We start from the raw sequence: 18,372 nt of genomic DNA, 5'->3' as shown, positions 1-18,372 counted from the left end.
ATTATGTCTCCCCTGCAGATTTAATTTGATTTAGAAAACAGGAGTATTGACTTCACTTGAAGAAAGTTAATAGGATCTTTGAAATGCATCTTTTCCTTTTATTTATGTTTTTAAAAAGTCCATTTTGTTGATATTAAAGACGTGTCAGTTACATATTTTCATGTTCAAAATAATACAAAGGGCTGGCAGATCTTTGTCCTTGTGTCTTGACCACAGCAGGAAAGTATTAAGATGTTTTATGAGCAACATTTTTCAATTATCCTAAATTTTAAAAGATAGTTTGTATTGGTAAAAATGTCAGTGAAAGCTCAAAACAAGATTAAAGACCCATTTTCAAATGTTACTTTTTCTGTTTGTTTGTTTCCTTGATGACTTCGTGTTCATTTCCAATTCATGTGGTGCCCAAACTGACTCACTGTACAGATTTGCCTCTTAATCACGAAAGAAGTTTTTGACTGTGGATTTTAAAAAAGCAGCAGCAGCAGCTAACTAATCTTGAATGATAAAGTATTTTGCACACAGATATACTTACTTTTTCACCAGTGTGTATGAATTATGATGCTCAGTGTTCCTGGAGAGTTCCTTTTCTTCCAAGGCAAGGGCTTTTTTTCCCAAGCAATTTCTTTGAAGGGTTACTAAACTGTAAATATTGTTGCAGAGAATACAGAGGAAGGATGACTGGATGGAGACAGGTTCTCCTTTAATGTGCACTGATCAGTTACCAGCTCTGCCATCCTATTTATAGCCTCTGGACCTGGCATGGGGCCAACTGCAGAGAAGACACGCCATCCGTCCTTAATCATGTTTATGTAGCTGAAGTAGAAAGTAATCACTGCCTTCTCTTTTCTGCACAAAAATATCTGCCAGATGGTGGTTTGAGGTTTTCAGGCTTTGGGATTTCTTTTTAAATCAGTCATCCTAGCTTATCTTTTTCCCAAACTGGTTTTCTCTTGACTGGCATCACAGATTTAATATCCAGTTGGAAAGAAAACATTTAATCTATTAGTTCATCTTTTGAAAACATCTTTCTTAGGTGACAATAATGCCTGAGAGTTGCCCTCTGTTTTATATTGCTTATTACCTTGTTTTGTTTCCTAGTTTGCAGCATATATCCGAGCGGCCGTCCGCAAAGAAAAAGGGCTCCCCATCCTTGTAGAGCTTCTGAGAATGGATAACGATAGAGTTGTTTCTTCTGTGGCAACTGCCTTGAGGAATATGGCCCTAGATGTTCGCAACAAGGAGCTCATAGGTATGTTCTGGTGACCTGATGAACTCTAAAGGGAAATGACAGCATTTATAAAGCTCTTCTTTTGATTTATAAAAATATGACATTTAAATGACTAGCAGCTGAGTCCTGGTCCCTGGTTTCTTAGTGTATTTTGTATGCTTCTGTCTGTCCTTTCTGACCACTCCTTTTCAGCGAGAGGCAGGCTTATTAATTAAACATTGATCCGGAAGGTAAGTGTTCAGAAAAGCTAGCAATTTCAGTCATATATTACAAAGCTACTTGATAGATTTGGTGTGACTGTTTCCCAAGAGAGATTCATTTCTTAAACAATAAAAAAAGGTTTGACTCTCACTTTTCTGTTTTTTGAGACTTAACATCTGCTAATTCACCAATACTACCATGTTCTAAATTTTAAAAAGAAATCACATGAATGTTTTGTAGCTTTTCCTTCTCAGATCTGTGTAAGTGCGCACACCAAAACAGAGCCACTGCCCCAAGGCCTGACCCCAGGGCAGGGTCAGGATGAGGGAAAGGCAAATGAGGCACATAGGGCACAAAATTCTAGGAGGCATTCACCCTTAAGTCAATTCAAATGTGGCTAGCACTTGCATGAACTTGAGAATGAGCTCCTCTTCAAAGTTCTGCGCTCTTGGCAGCTTACCTTGCTTGCCTCCTAGGGATGGCCACATCCCAAGCAGAGTATGGCATACAGAAAAGATCAGAGACCCTCCAGCAGACCGCAGGTTAAACCCTGGATCCACTGCTCACTGGCTGTGTAACCTGGGGTGTCCTGCATTGAGCCCACCAGGCTCTGTTCCTTCATCTCAATTGAAAACTCCTCTTTGGTTTCCATCTCTGAAAGGAAGCTGCCCATGCCAGCTCTCCTCACAATGGACTTGCTGTGAAAATGCAAGCTCCACGCCAGACCCATAGCTGGTGACGGGTCAGGGGAGGAGGAGGAGAAATTAGACAAGACCTTATGTGGATTAGTGAGTGTATATTGAACTCATTAAAATACCCCTGCCATGAGAGATAGGGAAAGAGGAAAGGAACAGGGGCCAGAAGGTTTGCCTTACAGAGTGACCGTGAGAATTCTCTATGGCCCCTCGAACAGTGCCAAACAGCAGTGCTATTTTAAGTCATTGCCTGGATTATCCTGTTCTTAAAACACCATTCCTCCATGGAGCCAAACTGTACCTCACAGAGGGGAAAGGAGCTTCTTCCACAGCCTGTTCATACTCCAACTCGTGCCTGATTCCAGTAGATGTGTTTATAGCTCTTAGTTCCCACATTTCCTTGAGAGAAATCCTCTAGGTCCCTAAAGAGAGATTTTTTAAGTTATTTCTGTTACATCTATATTATTTGAATGTATAGTTTGGGAGTTCTTACTGCTAAAAAACAAAGGGTTGGCCACAGATGCCTTGCGGCCTATCATTCCACACATGGAGGAGACAGGGGGAGAACAGAGGGTGCCGGCCAGCTCCGCGAGCGCCGAGACCTGTGGGGAGAACCGGTGTGCATTCCGGGGCCTGGCCTTCTCTCAGTGCCTCCCTGTGTTTTTGTGAGTTCCTCACCCGCTTTCAAACTTCAGTGAGCATTTTCTGCCTCCACTGATGAGCTCTATTTTACCCAGCGTTATTTACTCAGGAGTCACTTTTTCTTGTTTCCCCATGAAGATCCCTTCCTTCCTAGGCATTCTGAGCCCCTCCCAGATTCAGTATCTGACTCTGATTTACCCAGCATTTCTGTTTCTGAGAACCACTCCCTTCACTCTTTCCTCACGTCCAGCACTAGCAGTGGACTCTGTCTCCAGAGACATTTCTTCACGAGGAAACAGTTTTGTGAGCTCACAAAAGTTCCTGCATATTCACCTGAGTCTGACCAAGCCAGCTGTCTGGGCCGCAAGCTGTGAGAGAACTGCTCGGGTTGCTCACAGATGGAGGGAGCAGCCTTCTCCCAAACTTCCAGAGTGCAGTTTAAAACTTAGCAAAATGACAGATTACATGTTGCGGACCTTCTGGTCATTCACAAGTATTCATAATCACAAGTGCTAACTTATCATCTTTTCCTAAAAACCATATTTATCTTTTGGCTTAACATGTCATCACTGTTTTTCCACTCTTGGTAACAATATTCTCTATGAGTAAAGCTCAAGTCTTCCCTTGACATGCTGTAAATTATGGCACTTGTATTCAGGCCCTGTCTTCTGTTGCTTACCACTGTATATAAATAGGTCTTCAATAAAAATCCCATTTAGCATCCACTCAATTATTAGCATAAGGGAAGAAAAAAATTAAGAAAATATTTACTTGCACTTTAGTTAATTTCTTTTGTCTCTGATGCAGTTATTCCAGTTTGTCAGTCAGTAATTGAAATGGGAAAAGCTCAAGATAATTCCATTTTGGAGAAGAGTAAGGGAAATTGAGGGTCTGTAAGGAAATGCTTCAGGAGCGAGGGGGCTCCCCTGTCTTGTCCTATTGGGAACTTTATTATTATATCACTCCTGAGACATACAGCATACTCATAATATTCATACCAGAATTGTACTTGTGTCTTCTTTGAAAGAAACAAACACATTGTTACTGATGTCAGATGTCAGACCAACTGATGTAAACCCTCAACTTGATGAAAATATGTAACTACCCAGTTCAAATGTTTAGATCGAGAAAGATGTCATGGAAAGTATTTTTGGTAGCCTTACTTGGTCAGCTTAAAACTTATTCAAAGAAAAGTTTTTAAAAGCTTTAAGAGGAAGTTGTAGTTGTGATGCATAGGAATTGAATGGAGAACAGTATTTACTATCATCATTCCTTTATTCTCACTGTTCATGAAAATAGTGGAAACTAAAGCAAAATGATTTAGTATACCAGTTTTATACCCTGATTTACACTTTCTTTTAGCACTTTGCAGTAAAGTTTTATAAACCCATCATTTCCCCAAGTGGCCTGGCTGTGATGTTAACCTGCCCCTTACAGTTAAAATGTTTGTCATTTCCTTCTTCACTGTGGATTTTTTTTCTTTCCTGTTATTGTCTCTTTTGAGGCTTTATCTTAAAGAGACCACGCAGTCACAGTTTTTCAATAACAATAATAACAAAACCAGGTCCCTTCCAGAATTGGAATGAACCCTTTTGTCCTGGGCAGGGAAATATGCCATGCGAGACCTGGTCAACCGGCTCCCAGGAGGCGCCGGCCCCAGCGTGCTGTCGGATGAGACCGTGGCGGCCATCTGCTGCGCCCTACACGAGGTCACCAGCAAGAACATGGAGAACGCCAAGGCACTGGCTGATTCGGGAGGCATAGAGAAGCTGGTGAACATCACCAAGGGCAGAGGAGACAGGCAAGTCTGCTGCAAGGGGATGCCCGCCCTAGGCCCTCATTCTTGGGTTGGCCCTGGGCCAAGGGCTTTGGTCAAGGATATATTTCCTGTTGAGAGAGATTTATTTCTTCACTTTTTACATGCCAATAAGCTAAGCAGTTAAAACCTATTTTGCTGGGAGAAGTATTTGTGGTCATGGGGCCCCTTTTCTGTTCTTTATTTTCTTGGAGCATCCCTTAGCCCTACAGTTGTCCTGTCTCTAAAGCCGCATGTGGTCATTCTGCCTCCTGGGAGAATCAGACGTGTCATGGGGAGGAAAACCTGAAGACCTACCTCCCTCGGGCATTTGGCTCTGCTCCAGGCTCTGGGGCCTGTTCTGCAAGAACTTCTTCCTAAATCCTCAGTTCTGGGATTATTTGCTCCCACAAAGTACTAAAATCACCACGTGCAGCAGAGCCTACGTGTGGCCTCAGGATAAGCCCTGGGCTTGGATCATATGTCACTTCTGGGTGACACCCAGGTAATGAAGCATTAGAAGGATTGGTGACAAAAATTAGCTTCTTGTCACAGAGCCATAGCGCTGACTACGAATTTGCCTTAGTACTAGATCAGAGAATCCTTCAAGGAAGTGGAAAGTGTAGGACACACAGGATGGTACCTCCACTTCAGTTGTAAAATCCCCCGCCGCCCCAAATCTCCTCCTGTAGGGCAGAGGCTTCCCTGGTTTATTTATGGCCTCTCTGGCATCTAACGCCACCAGTATAGCAGGCGCTTCGTATTTTTATTCACTGCTGCATCCTCAGTGTCTAGAACAAAGTCTGGCCCCCAATTCATAAACACTTATTAGCTGGCTGAGCATCAGTGCTAGAAGTCACATTGTATATACTTTTGAAACAGTTTGTTGATAAAATAAAAGAATAATGTAGCAAAGCATAGTCTCCACAGAAAGCACAGCTATCAACATTATCCACGTTTCCTTTTAGTCCTTTTTTTCTTATGTGTGTATCTTTTTTATCTCATTAGTATTAAGTACACACACACTCCTTTTTATTTCAAAGGAAATGAAACATTACAGAAAAAGCTAAGGTCCTGTTCCACTAACTCCCCTTCTCTCCCATCTTCCATAAGAGTAACCAAAATCACATTTTGTGCTCTTAAAATTTTGTGAGGTAGCCATTATTTGTGAAAGGCATAAGAGCAGACTACAGAAATGCTGAAACAGTGCCAAAATGTTTGTATATTTTTTAAAAGTCTAATTTTTTTATTCAAAACAAGAGATTCAGAGAGTCCTAGATCAAATCAAGTTTTCTTCTGAACATAAACTTACTTTCCTTTCAATTCATTCACCAAGCATCTGTCTCCTGCCTCCCTGCCATGTGCTACAGCGGTGTGCAGGTCACACCTCCCCACAGGCAGCTTACGTTCCCTGGGCAGAGCAGACGAGGTTCCAGTGGAGTGAGCAGCACACTTAGCCTGTGGATGGGGCTGAGTGTGTGGCAAGTAATAAAATCAGGGATAGTTATAGGGCTCGCCAGGGTGAGGAGGGGGTGTCACAATTTTAGACACAGTCATCGGGAAGACCTCAAGAAGATGGTGCTTCTTGAGCACAGACCTGAGGAGGGAGGGAAGAGCATCTGGGGGCAAAGGGAACAAGTGGAAGTGCCCAGAGATGGAAGAGCACCTGTGTGTGTGATGAAGGGCAGGAAGTCAGAGGGGCTACAACAGAGCAAGCAGCAGGGAAGGGGGGGGGGGGGGGGGCGGGACGGTAACCAGGAGTATAGGAGCCTGTGGATCAGTGTCAGAGGACTCTGACCTTTACTCTGAGCAAAACTGGGAGCTACTGGAGAGTGTACAGCAGAGGAGAGACATGATCTGATGTCCCTGAAAGTAATCAGAGTGACTCCACAGCCTCTTCTCCCCTGACGCCTAATGAGACGAACGGTGACAGGACTTGAGGTGGAGAAGAAGTGGTTGATCCTGACATGTTGGAAAATAGAATCAGTGAATGGGATTTACTGAAGGACTAGATGAGCAGCAGGAAAGAAGGAAAGTGTCAGGGATGACTCTGAGGTCTTTGGCAGAAGAGACCATGGGATGAAATTGCCACTTAACCGACATGGGACAGCTGGCAGGAGCAGCAGGTTTTCAGGGAGGACCAGAGTTTGGGATGTGATACACTTGCGATTGCTATTAGATGTCCACATGAGGGTCTGGTCAGGAGTGGAATATACTCCAGTCAAGTTCAAGATAGAGGTCCAGGCCACGGATCAATTTGAGAGTCATAGGGTGTAGATGGCATATTTAGAGAAGAGAAGTGGGATGAGATCAACAAGAGATGTAGATAGAGAAGAGAGTAGGCCTGAGGGCTCTGGTGTCCCTCACGGTTTGAGGTCAAGGAGATATGAGGAACCAGCAGTGAGCCCGAGAAAGGGTAGCCAGACCATTCAGAAGAGACCCAGCCACACCTGGTGCCTTGCAAGCCACATGCAGAAAGTGTTTTGAAGGTGAGCGCATATCACATGTGCTGCTCAGCCAGGTAGGACTAGGATTGGGATGTGCCCAGTTGAACAATATTGAGGAGAAGATGGGATGAGAGAAATTAGAGATGAGACTGCGTAGTTGCATCCAGGAATGGTACTGCAAAGGGAGAGCAGAGGACCTTCCTTGCTTTCTCAGGAGTCAGGTTTCTGCTCGAGAACCTGTCTCTAAAAATATGTGGCCTAGCTGTTGGTGTTAAGGTGTGCACCTAGCACGCCCCTGCTGTCAGGTTTGTGGAGGAGTCCTTGGAGGTCTGAGGTCTGCCTTTCCTGACCTGATCCCAGCTGCCCAGCATTTAAAGATGGAAAACAATAGCAGCAGCAATAGCTGCTGTGTGAGACCCTGGCTGAGAGCGGGTGGCTGTGAGGTGTGGAGACCTTGCAGGACCATCACTGGTGTCTGAAATTTCCTATGCATTCTCTTCTTTAGGGTATTCCTTGCTCTGTTGTCTGCTTTGGAAATTTTAAATTTAAAAAGTCTTAGAGTGGTTGGGTCTGACCCAGATTTTCCCTTGACTCACCTCTGGGAACTGAGATTGTGAGGCCCCTGCACTTGCCTACGCGCCACCCCCCTGCTGAAGCCTCAGAATCATCACAGCGCAGATTCTGTTGTGATGGACTGGATGGAGGAGGTGCCACCAGCCTGCTCACCTCTCTTCTTCCCCCATGTCCTGAGGGTTTAGTTGGGAAGATAAGGAATGGAAGAGGACATCAGTTCAAATCTTCAATATCAAAATGAAGTCTGAGGACAGAGGTGTTCCATTCTCCTCAGGGCCCCTGAAGTACCCTCACGAGGTGCTCTGAAGGCCTTCGCTGAGGCAGGAAGCTGCATTCCCGCTTCCCTTCATGGTGAGGCCGCTGACTGAGAGGACCAACTCCTGAGGTGAACTGCCTGGACTTGTGGTCAGTGGCACTCAAATACAGTACCGACATTCAACAGACAGTCTTCAGAGAGGGGAGGCAGTAACTGACATTATTTTCCAAGGCAACTATGAGAGCTCACAGACACATGTGTTTACAAAGAGGTATACATGATAGGAAAGTTATAAGAAGGCCTAATAATGGTTCAGCGGATATTTCAGTCAACTTGGCAGGGTCCTCAGCCCCTTGGGATGTGTGGTCACGGTCAGCAGTCATGGGCTCATTCCAACCACAGCTTCTGACCACACAGCCGAATGCCTGGGAGCCTTCATTTGTTCCCTGCCACATCTGGCCAGCCCTGAACTTGACAGACTCCCAGGGGCCCCTCACACCTTGGTGGTGGTTGCTAGCAGCAGCCTCCTCCCTGCCAGGATCCTTGGAGAGGGGGCCTCCTGGCCACCACTTTGCTGCCAGAGTCTTCTCAAGTGGAGCCTGGAGCGGTGCTGCCCACGTTCATTAACATGCCTCCTCTTTCCCTAGATCATCTCTGAAAGTGGTGAAGGCAGCAGCCCAGGTCTTGAATACATTATGGCAATATCGGGACCTCCGGAGCATTTATAAAAAGGTAACTTACGAGAATAGCTCTAGTATAATTAGCATTCATCAGAGCGCACAGTCGTGATCATTTATTATCATGAAATGTCATTTTTCATTTTGAGAGGTTTCTTTTTCTCTTTTAACTCCACAGGATGGGTGGAATCAGAACCATTTTATTACACCTGTGTCAACGTTGGAGCGAGACCGGTTCAAATCACATCCTTCCTTGTCTACCACCAACCAACAAATGTCACCCGTCATTCAGTCAGGTCAGTGGGTAAATGCCCCTCCTAGGTGATAGCGTGTGACAGAACATTATTTCCCATCCGGAGAAGATTGAGCATGCACGCTGAAGTCTGTCACTTCCAAACAGTGAGGGAAGGAGAGTTTGCTTTTCAAACTGTGAAAGCCTTATTCAGGAATTACATGTTATTGTAAACAGCAGGCCCACTCTCCTCCTTCCGTTTTAAAGGTTTATGCAAGTTTACACCAACTAGGGTGCACAAAAGTGGCCCAGCCTCCTCTGTTACCCCAGGCTTCTGCTTCACTAGGTTTGCCAAGGGGCCTGGGAACCTGCACTTCATAAACTGACCTGGTGACGCGGATATAGGAGAGTGGAGGAACACACTTTGAGAACCACTAGCTTGTGCCTAAAAATGGTTGCCTTTGTCTGCCTGCTGGCCGTAAGTCTGAAATCTCTTCCAAAGTGATTTTTTTACGTTTCTTGATGAAAACTCTTATTAGAGTCCTTTAGACCCTGGGAGAGCCATGATCTCCCCCTGCACCTTACTTCTCACAAGTTAAACCTCTGTCTGCTGGCTGCACCCAGACCCCAGCATCCACAGCTCATGGGCAGGCCTTGTAGGTGGCTTTATAGGGATTCCCTAAGATTTGTAAGTTGGGAGTCTTGGCAACCATGCTACCTACTTATTAGTGGTATTTAATTTGGTAGAAAGAATGTTTTGAGACTCAATGTAATTTTTTTTTTTACATGTAAGAACAGAATATTACCACCAAGTTGATTCAGTCCTGTAAATTTAATTCTTAACTAAATGAAACAGGAAAAGTAATAAACATCTTTTATTTGGCTTTAAATCTCCCCTTATGACATATAAATATTATCTGTTGTATTCAATTGTGTTCCTGCTGGCAGTCTTATTTCTCTTGTGGACAAATGTGGCCAAAAAGACTAATATACGACTGCGGGTTCTTGTCGCGTAATTAGATGTCTTCACTTATACCAGGAATTTTTAAAAATTATCTCCGCCTACTGCAGTGATATATATTTGTATCTTAGTTTTTAAATTATGAGTGGTTTTCCTTCAAAAAGACCTCTGCTTGGGTTTTGACACATTCTTGCTGGGCTCCGAGGTATAGCCTGAGGCCGTCCTGCTTTATAAAAATGCTCAGGATTCTTTAGGGAACTTGGAAAGTGTGGTGCCAGGACAAGTGGGAGAGCTGGCTGCTTAACGAAAGGCATGTGTCCAGGCAAAAAAGTAACTTCAGACAAATTAGGACGTAGTCGGTAAGCAATGAACTCATTTTGAGAACTCAAATAACCACGCTGGACAGTGCTGACGAGCCCCATCCAAGTTCCGAGGTCCCTTTCTGGGTTCCATTTGAAGGTGGGATATAATTCACACTTGTTTCTCCAGTTATTCTGAGGGCTGATCATCCATCCCTCAGGGCTAGTGTGATATCTGCTTATGGGCACATCTCATATCTTGCTGACATGTTGATAATAGTGAGGCAGGTGGGGACGTCTACCTACCTTCTAGAAAGTAGGATGAGAAGCACATAGACACTGCCCATGCTCAAAATATTTTCTAGGGAAGATATTTTGCTATCAGTCTTCCTCTGAAAGCATCGATGCATGCAAAACCACCAGTGGCAGGTCTGGGGGCTGCTGCTCTCTAGTGGATCCAGTGAATAAGTGACCACTCTTAATTGTAAGACACTTCAATACAAGTAAGATGATTCCTTAATGAGAAAAAGAAGATGTGCAGTGTTTTCCTTCTGTGCGAAAATGTCCCACAGAATACCTAAGGGTAGATACGTTGTTAATGAAATGTTTGGCTCCAGCTGGATAAAAAAGCTGAACCTTTGTGAAGCTGGGCTTCTCAGCATCCTGAGCTTTTTGATGAGCAGGGCTTACTGAGCTTATAATTTCCCTGACAGCTGATCACCATAAAAGGCATTATAAATTTCATGGGCTGGGCACTCTTATTCAAACACATTTAGAGATGCAGATATTTTTGAAATCATCAGAAATCAAAACATGCCATAAAACATCTATTTACTGAAGAGCTATACATTAAGGATAATAGATGGGTGTGTCACGAGCGGCTGAACTGAGATCATAAAACAGCAAACGTAACTCTTGCATTAGTCTCAAAGGCCTAAGCAGGTCATTGAGACCTGCCATCTCGGTGGGGAAACTGCACGACCCCTGTACCGCACTGGGCTCCCCAGCAATCTCCGGGGTTGACAGCACTGATCATCACAGTGGCCAGTCTACAGGCCACCATCCAGGGACCCGGAGTTGGCTGCCCTCCAGCTCTTAGCATCTCTAAGAGCTGACTTTAGTGCTGGCCACGTCTAATTATTGACCTTTGTTCTTCCAGAAAGGACTTCCTAGAGACACTGACAGTCTGATTTCTCTTTTCTTCTCCTCTCTCTCCCAATCCTCCTTTCACCTGTCCCTTCAGTCGGCAGCACCTCTTCCTCACCAGCACTGTTAGGAGTCAGAGACCCTCGCTCTGAATACGATAGGACCCAGCCACCTATGCAGTATTACAGTAGCCAAGGGGATGCCACACACAGAGGCCTGTACCCTGGTAAGATGCCAGTCGGGTGTGTGATAGAGTATCTCGAAAAGCCGCGTGTCCCCAGGCACTTGAACGGCAGCCTGGGAGGTAACCTCTGCCTGCCTTGAGATGGTCCCCCAGCAGCAAACCATGGTCCACTCTCTCCATCTCCTTCCTGCTTCAGGGGCTGTTGCCTTTCCCACTTGTTTTAAGTAAAACAAGCAGAGGCAATGGTCTGCTGACCACAAATGAAAAGAGCACTGTATCCAAGTGAGAAAGCATTTCCGGCTCCCCTGCAGCGCAGGCCCTTTGTCCTGCCCCCTCCCCACTCCCCTGTGTGTTCCAGAAACCTGTGCTCTGTGACATTTGGCAGGGCCAATCTCCTGGACCGATTCATACATTCAAACCTGCGGATGGGGGTCAATTCCATTTGCATTTTCGTGGAAAAGTTTGAATGAATAACAAAATATATAATGTGATTCTCCTCAGAGTGATTATTTATTTTTTAAGAATAACAAAAGTGATGTTGCACAGTATTATTTTTATGTCCTATTCAGAAAGCCGTGCATATAATTTATTTAAAGAATGCCAACCTGAAGGGTTAACCACGATTTCATATTATCTCCATTCTCAGCTATCTTGCAAATTGAAACTACTCGGGAGGTTTCAAAAAGGGGGGGAACCCTCCTTTCTCAAAAAAAGGAAAAAAACTATTTCTTAAAAAGAAATAAAAGCTGGTGGCAATTTAACAACTGCTGGGGGAGCAGTCTCAGTTGTGCTGTTGTCTTTAAAATTGTGATTCCACAGGACTATTTACTAATCGACTGTTGTTACTATGGCAATTAATAGCTCAGAAAATTGCAGATGCTACATTTCAAACACCAAGCTCTTTGCAGAGGAAATGCACATACCAACTGAAGTGCATTGTTGCTTCAGGTTTGCAGCAGCCCGCTTTATTTTAAAGATCGCCTCCTTAGCATGCGCGCCCTTCTGTATCTTCTTTGCTTGCTTCAATAAACTAATTTGCCTCAAATATGTTTCATTTTCCTCATTAAAATAAAAATCTTTGCTAGCCTTAACAATACTAGAAGGGTAACCAGTGACATCATCAGAGTCTACTGTGGACTCTTGAAGACAGCTATCTGGTTACCAGGTTCTTTTTAAGACATACTCAAATATGGCAGACACAAGACTGTGCCTCCAGGTGGCCAGCCTTTTAGAACACAGGCTGTGCCTGCTCCTTGCAGGACCTGGGATTTTGAATCAAGGCTGTTCTGAGGGCATGGAGCTTGTTCTGCTGTTTCCCTTCCCCCATCTGAGGGGTGGGGGCAAAACTCAAGAGCCCTGGAAAAGCCATGTTCCTGGGCTCCGGGGGCAAGTCTGCTGTTCAGAAAGCCAGCCAGCGGACATCTGCACAGGTGGGAAGAGCTCCCCATAGTGACCACAGGTTGAGAAGGAATCCTTTTTGGATCTGTGCATTGGCATTGCTTTTTGGTGAAACACACAGCCTCTTTTTGCCATATTCATTAGCCCCTGAGAGCCCTGGGTTAGGCAGCAAGCAGGCTTGATCCGGGGCACCCAGGCTGCTAACCGTCTGGGGCTGTGCCATGCCCGGAAGGCAGGGCCTGTCGGGCACACCACCAGCCCTAGCCCTGGAAGTCCATATGACCTAATGGACCGGATAATGAGCACTAGTTTTAATTTCATAAAATATTTTCTTACAGGCTCCAGCAAACCTTCACCAATTTACATCAGTTCCTATTCCTCACCAGCAAGAGAACAAAATAGACGGCTACAGGTGAATTTGCAATACCATTTTTACAGAAGGCCGATTAGCAGGGATCAACACAGTAAGGGGTCCGCACCGGTTGACATACCTGAGCTGGGCCCACGGCGGGGCCGGGGAGCTGTCCCAGGGGATCTCTGTTCCTTGGAAGCTCATCCGTGGTTTAATCAAATCACTTCTGCAGTAGCCTCTTGTCCTTGCATATCCAAATTGGTAACCCCATGCCACTGATGGCAACCAGCTGAGAAGTCTTTAACTCCTGTTCTTTGCCCAACAGTTTCCTTTTCCCACTTTTTTTTTTTTTTAAATCTCTGAAATCTCTTCTGTTCTCTGGGTGGGGAAAGATCAGTAAGCACACTTCGTCCTCTCAACTCATTGTTCTCTTTTTTGTATCTCCGTCTCTTTCTCCATCTTCATGGCTCCCTCTGATTCGGGCCTCCATGGTTTGAAGACACTTGAGTCATAGGCTCAGAGGTCACAATGGACTCAGCCCTACAGGGGTAGACCCCACTCCTCAGCAGAAAGGGGACTAGTGATTGTAACATTTAATCTCTGCTTTCATGGGGGCCTAAAATTCATTTTGGTCCTGTCTGATGCCATGTCCACCAGGGTCACCTGATCTCTCCTCTTACCTTCCATTAACACAGCAGTTGAGGATTTCCCAAACAAGCCTGTAAGCTGTCCTGCAGATAAGGATGCTCTCAGACCTCCTTCCATATCTTTTCTCTGTAGATGGAAGAAGAACCTCTCAAGTTACTCATAATCTCTGCTATAGTTTTTTCGTCAGGAGAAATATCCTCAGAATCATCACTCTTAAGTTAAAAAGCAAATTTAGCTCTGAAATCCTTATAATATTAGAATGCCTTTAGTTCTAGAATATGGTGTTGATCCCTATGTGGTAAATTTGTAACATCTTGCTACAGGCAGGGCAGGGTGGAATTGGGGCATAATCAGGAGGAAAGACCAACATTAGAACCATTACACTTTTTCTCCAAACATGTGAAGAAATGATGATGAAGTCAGAGAGAGACAGCACAGAAGGAAATGAGGGCAGGCTGCAGGTGCCCACCTGTGTTTCACTTTGCTTCCTTATAGATGAAGTTAGTATCAGCCCTGGCTTGGGGAAAGTCTGTTCCTTTTGAATTGTATTTGCTCACATATCTCTTCTAATTTTACTGCTCTCCTGCCGGAGATTGCTTATTCGTTTAAAAGCACAGCAGGGTTTCCAAAGTGTGACTTGTTCACTGGACTACATATTTCTTTTAAAACTGAGGGATGGACTCAATCTTCATCTCTGAGATAAATGTTTTCAAAGATGGTTCTGCAATTACACAGCAATCCGAAGCCCCAAAATCCAACCTTTTAACTGGGTTCTTGATATGCTAATTGTACCCCTGTGTCAAAGCAAAAATAAAGGCCATCTTTCAACGGGCATGCCCAGGTCACAGGTCACAGGCTCTTCCAGAGCAGAGCACAGAACTTGGCCTCTAGGAAGGAGGGAGGTAGCAGGGACTATCTGGGGTTCTCTCAAGTCACTGACTTCTAGGAGTCATAGGATAGGACTTGAACCAACTGCCAGCTCACCTGTAAACAATTTAAAATCCTTCCAGTCCACTAGTAAACATACAGTGTGCACCAGGTAAATGTTCAATGATAAGTTCACAAACACTGAATATTGCTTTAAAAATATAAAGCAGGAAGCCCACATTAATTTTCCTTAAACATGTACTTCCAAAAATTGCCTTGATTTATTTGCTTTCTCATTTTGCCAACAGCATCAACAGCTGTATTATAGTCAAGATGACTCCAACAGAAAGAACTTTGATGCATACAGATTGTATTTGCAGTCTCCTCATAGCTATGAAGATCCTTATTTTGATGACCGAGTTCACTTTCCAGCTTCTACTGATTATTCGACACAGTATGGACTGAAATCAACCACAAATTACGTGGACTTTTATTCCACTAAACGACCTTCTTACAGAGCAGAACAGTACCCAGGGTCCCCAGACTCGTGGGTGTAGCATCCTGATGCTCCAGAGAGAAACTCTTTCTTTCTAACTTTGTTTGGATTGAGATGAGAAGTCCGTCTTGCTGATTTGCTGATGAAATGTGAAAGTGACATGGAAGGAATGAGTGAAGAGCATTTTCTTTTTTTCTTTTTTGAGGAATTTTCAGGGAAGTGAGGCAACCTTCGGGAGAAAGGACTTTCTAAGCTATACTTAGGTGTTAGATCTAATTACTTGTAGATTCTATAGTCTGGTGAAGGTGTGGGCGATGTGATGAGAGGTTTGAGAAATGGGTGAAATGAGATGGGGGATGTGTAGGTCAAATCAAATTAAAAATGATTTTTTTAATGTGAATAAGTTATGTTCTGATAGTTTGTACAGAAAAGAAAAATAAATAAAATGGATGCCCTTCGTGTTTTATTGCTATTACTAACTGTCAAGATTGTATGCTATTATGTCTTGTAAATTCCTTTTGTTGATGTAAATATGGAAATGCCACATTGGTTAAGTGCCATCACTTGTAACGCAGTATGTCATCTGAAAAGAGATTTGAAGAAACTGACAGCTTAAAAAACAAACGGGAAACCCAAGGAATTGTTAGCAGTTAAAAACAAACTACAACATCCTTTGTTTTCAAAATGAGTAGTGTACCTTTGAAGCACAAAGTCCAGTCTGGTATAGCAGCGCCATGCCCATTCCCCGCCTCTTTCCTAGGACACTTCACTGCCATTTTCTATGCACATGAAAGAAAAATAAATGTGGAAATTTCATCCTTGGAAATTTGTTCCCTGTTCTTTTTGTTTTTTGTTTTTTTTCTGTGTATGACACAGAAAAGTAGGTGAATCTCATTGCATATAGGAAACAGCTTAAATATATCCATCTATTTTGGACTTTTCCTAGTTCCATACAGTTAATATACTTTGCGGAATGGACTGTTCCACAGAATAACACTGTGAACTTTCCTCCTCTTTATCTATCTTAGTGTTTTTATTTCTTGTGATCTGTTTTTAATCTAATGCCCATTATCATTTTATCATGTTTTTTTTCCAGGCTGCTGTATATTTAACACCACTTTTCACCGAAGAGAAATTACATCTGGCAGCCTGGCCCTAACTAAAGTGGCAGACTCCTTTTGGCATCATTTTAAGAACTCCATAACTGCGTAAGAACAGTGGTCGGGCACTTATTGGTTGACAGCAATGTAATAAGCTGAAACAAATTCTAAATAATCATTTTGCTGAGTAATCCCTTGAGACAGAATAATTCCTGGCTTAGAGACAGGGTAGGGAAGCCCCACCATGCATGGCAGGCAGGGGTCCTCATAATACCAAGCTGCATCCCTTCCTAGCCCTTCTCCATCCCTGAAGACCCAAAGTCTGAGAACTTCCCAGGTCTTGTGGTTTCCACCCTGGGTCTTACATGGAAAACAACACATACAGCAAGTCAAACCCAGTGGAATTCACTCAGCTCAGTATATCCTGCAAATGTAATTATAAAAAAGAAAGACCTAGTCTAAACTGTGTGTTTAAATTTGTGAGTATACAGAGAGAGTTCAAAGAGGAAAGTGCTTTCTCTCCCTTGCTGAATGGACTACAGCTCAAGAATGAGGCTCCAAAGTGAAATGGAAATACAGGAATAAGCAAAAAGCTCCCTCACATCCAGCCTCCCATGAGGCAGTAGTGGTAAAGAACCCAACCTGCCAATGCAGGAGACGTAAAAGACATGGGTTTGATCACTAGGTCAGGAAGTTTTGAAATGCTGCCTGTCAGATGGGGGTCCTGGTTCACCAAGCTACCCCAAAGATTTCAAAAATCCATGGACAGAGGAGCCTGGTGGGCTAATCCATGGGGTTGCAAAGAGTCAGACACTACTGAGCACAAGCATCTCATCCTCTTCCTCATGTCCACCAGTGGCAAACCTTTCCGAAGTGCAGGCTTTCTGAAATGACACCTGAGCCAGTTCCCACAGTCAGACTGCCCAGCTGCTCCCATCCTCACGTGCCCTGGAAACCACCCTCTTTCTATGGCAGAAGCTGCCAGATTTCCCCCAGGGAGCTGGCCTCAGGACTTTGGAGATGTCTGGTGTCTGTGTGAGTTTTGAATCACTGTCTTCACTGAACCTGCTTTCCATGCATCTGGCTTAAAGGCCCTCCCCCAGGGAGTCAGGAGTAAAGGACTGTAACTGGCCTGAGCTCACTGACAGTGGCTGCTGCTTTTAGTGACTTCATCAACATTTGGGGTTGCTTGGTGAACCAGGACCCCCATCTGACAGGCAGCATTTCCAAAACTGATCCAAATTTAGGTTGCAAAGAATTCACGTGGGTCTCCAGCCAGACTTTGTAATGGGGCCAGAAAGAAGCCTGTGGGTGAGAACTGGGCAGAAGATCAGGTGCCTTCTCAGGCTCCTACCTGATAACTGAGGAAAAAAGAACCTGCAGATGCAGCCTGAAAGACTGAGCCCCACTCTTCAAGATATGGAAATAGAAAAGCTTTGCTGAAACTAACTTGACTTTCTGTTGCTGCCCCCAAAATGTCAAGCAGAACTCAGACCTCCTGAAGAGAGCTATGCTTCCACTCAACCATAGTCAGCATACTGCCCCGCTCCCAAGTCCTGGAGAATCAGGCGTACTGAGCCTGTGTCGGTGAGCTAGACCCGTGCATCTCCACCCTGACCACACATTAGAGGCCCCCCCCAACACTGACCAGTGGCAACCTCAGGAGCTGGGGTTCAGGCATGTGTTCTTGAGAAGCTCCCTGGCTGATTGCAGCGTGTGGTCAAGCCACTTGACCTGCACACCATTCCCCTCACCAGTTTCCTGCCCTGGAACCTGAAAATGTAGCAGTTGGAATTAGGGTTGGGGAGAGCTTGCCTGGAAGATAGTGATAAAGATTTGGAGTGTTAAAATGGAGATTTTTATTTTTTTAAATTATGAAAGTATGATGACACATTTACAGGAGACTTGGAAAATATAGAGCAAAGTTACATATAGTTCCACTATGAAAGTGAAAGTGCTATTGCCTCAGACGTGTCCGACTCTTTGCAACCCCATGGACTATAGCCCACCAGGCTCCTCTGTCCATGGAATTCACCAGGCAAGAATAGTGGAGTGCCATTCCCTTCTCCAGGGGGTCTTCCCAAACCAGGGATCAAACCTGGGTCTCCCATATTGCAGGCAGGTTCTTTATCATCTGAGCTACAGGGAAGCCATATTATAATTATTTTTTAAGTA

General features: G+C 44.4%; 1 protein-coding gene across 15 annotated transcripts in view; it reads left to right on the top strand.

Annotated features, from left to right (window-relative positions):
• Nucleotides 1-15,923, top strand: part of PKP4 (plakophilin 4) — a 248,764-nt gene extending 232,841 nt beyond the window's left edge. For 12 of the 15 annotated variants that reach the window (XM_043894946.1, XM_043894943.1, XM_043894941.1 and 9 more), the window contains 7 exons: nt 1,099-1,249; nt 4,372-4,567; nt 8,485-8,569; nt 8,693-8,810; nt 11,250-11,378; nt 13,073-13,146; nt 14,910-15,923. In XM_043894946.1, the coding sequence (XP_043750881.1) occupies nt 1,099-1,249; nt 4,372-4,567; nt 8,485-8,569; nt 8,693-8,810; nt 11,250-11,378; nt 13,073-13,146; nt 14,910-15,158 (1,002 nt within the window). In that variant the 3' untranslated portion in view covers nt 15,159-15,923. The remainder of the gene's footprint in view (nt 1-1,098; nt 1,250-4,371; nt 4,568-8,484; nt 8,570-8,692; nt 8,811-11,249; nt 11,379-13,072; nt 13,147-14,909) is intronic. The other 3 variants (XM_043894948.1, XM_043894947.1, XM_043894949.1) reach the window with 2 other exon arrangements.
• The last annotated feature ends 2,449 nt before the right edge of the window (nt 15,924-18,372 follow it).

Source organism: Cervus elaphus, chromosome 33, assembly GCF_910594005.1.
Source record: "Cervus elaphus chromosome 33, mCerEla1.1, whole genome shotgun sequence".
Lineage (NCBI taxonomy): Eukaryota > Metazoa > Chordata > Mammalia > Artiodactyla > Cervidae > Cervus > Cervus elaphus.
This window is presented reverse-complemented; position numbering and strand designations above follow the sequence as displayed.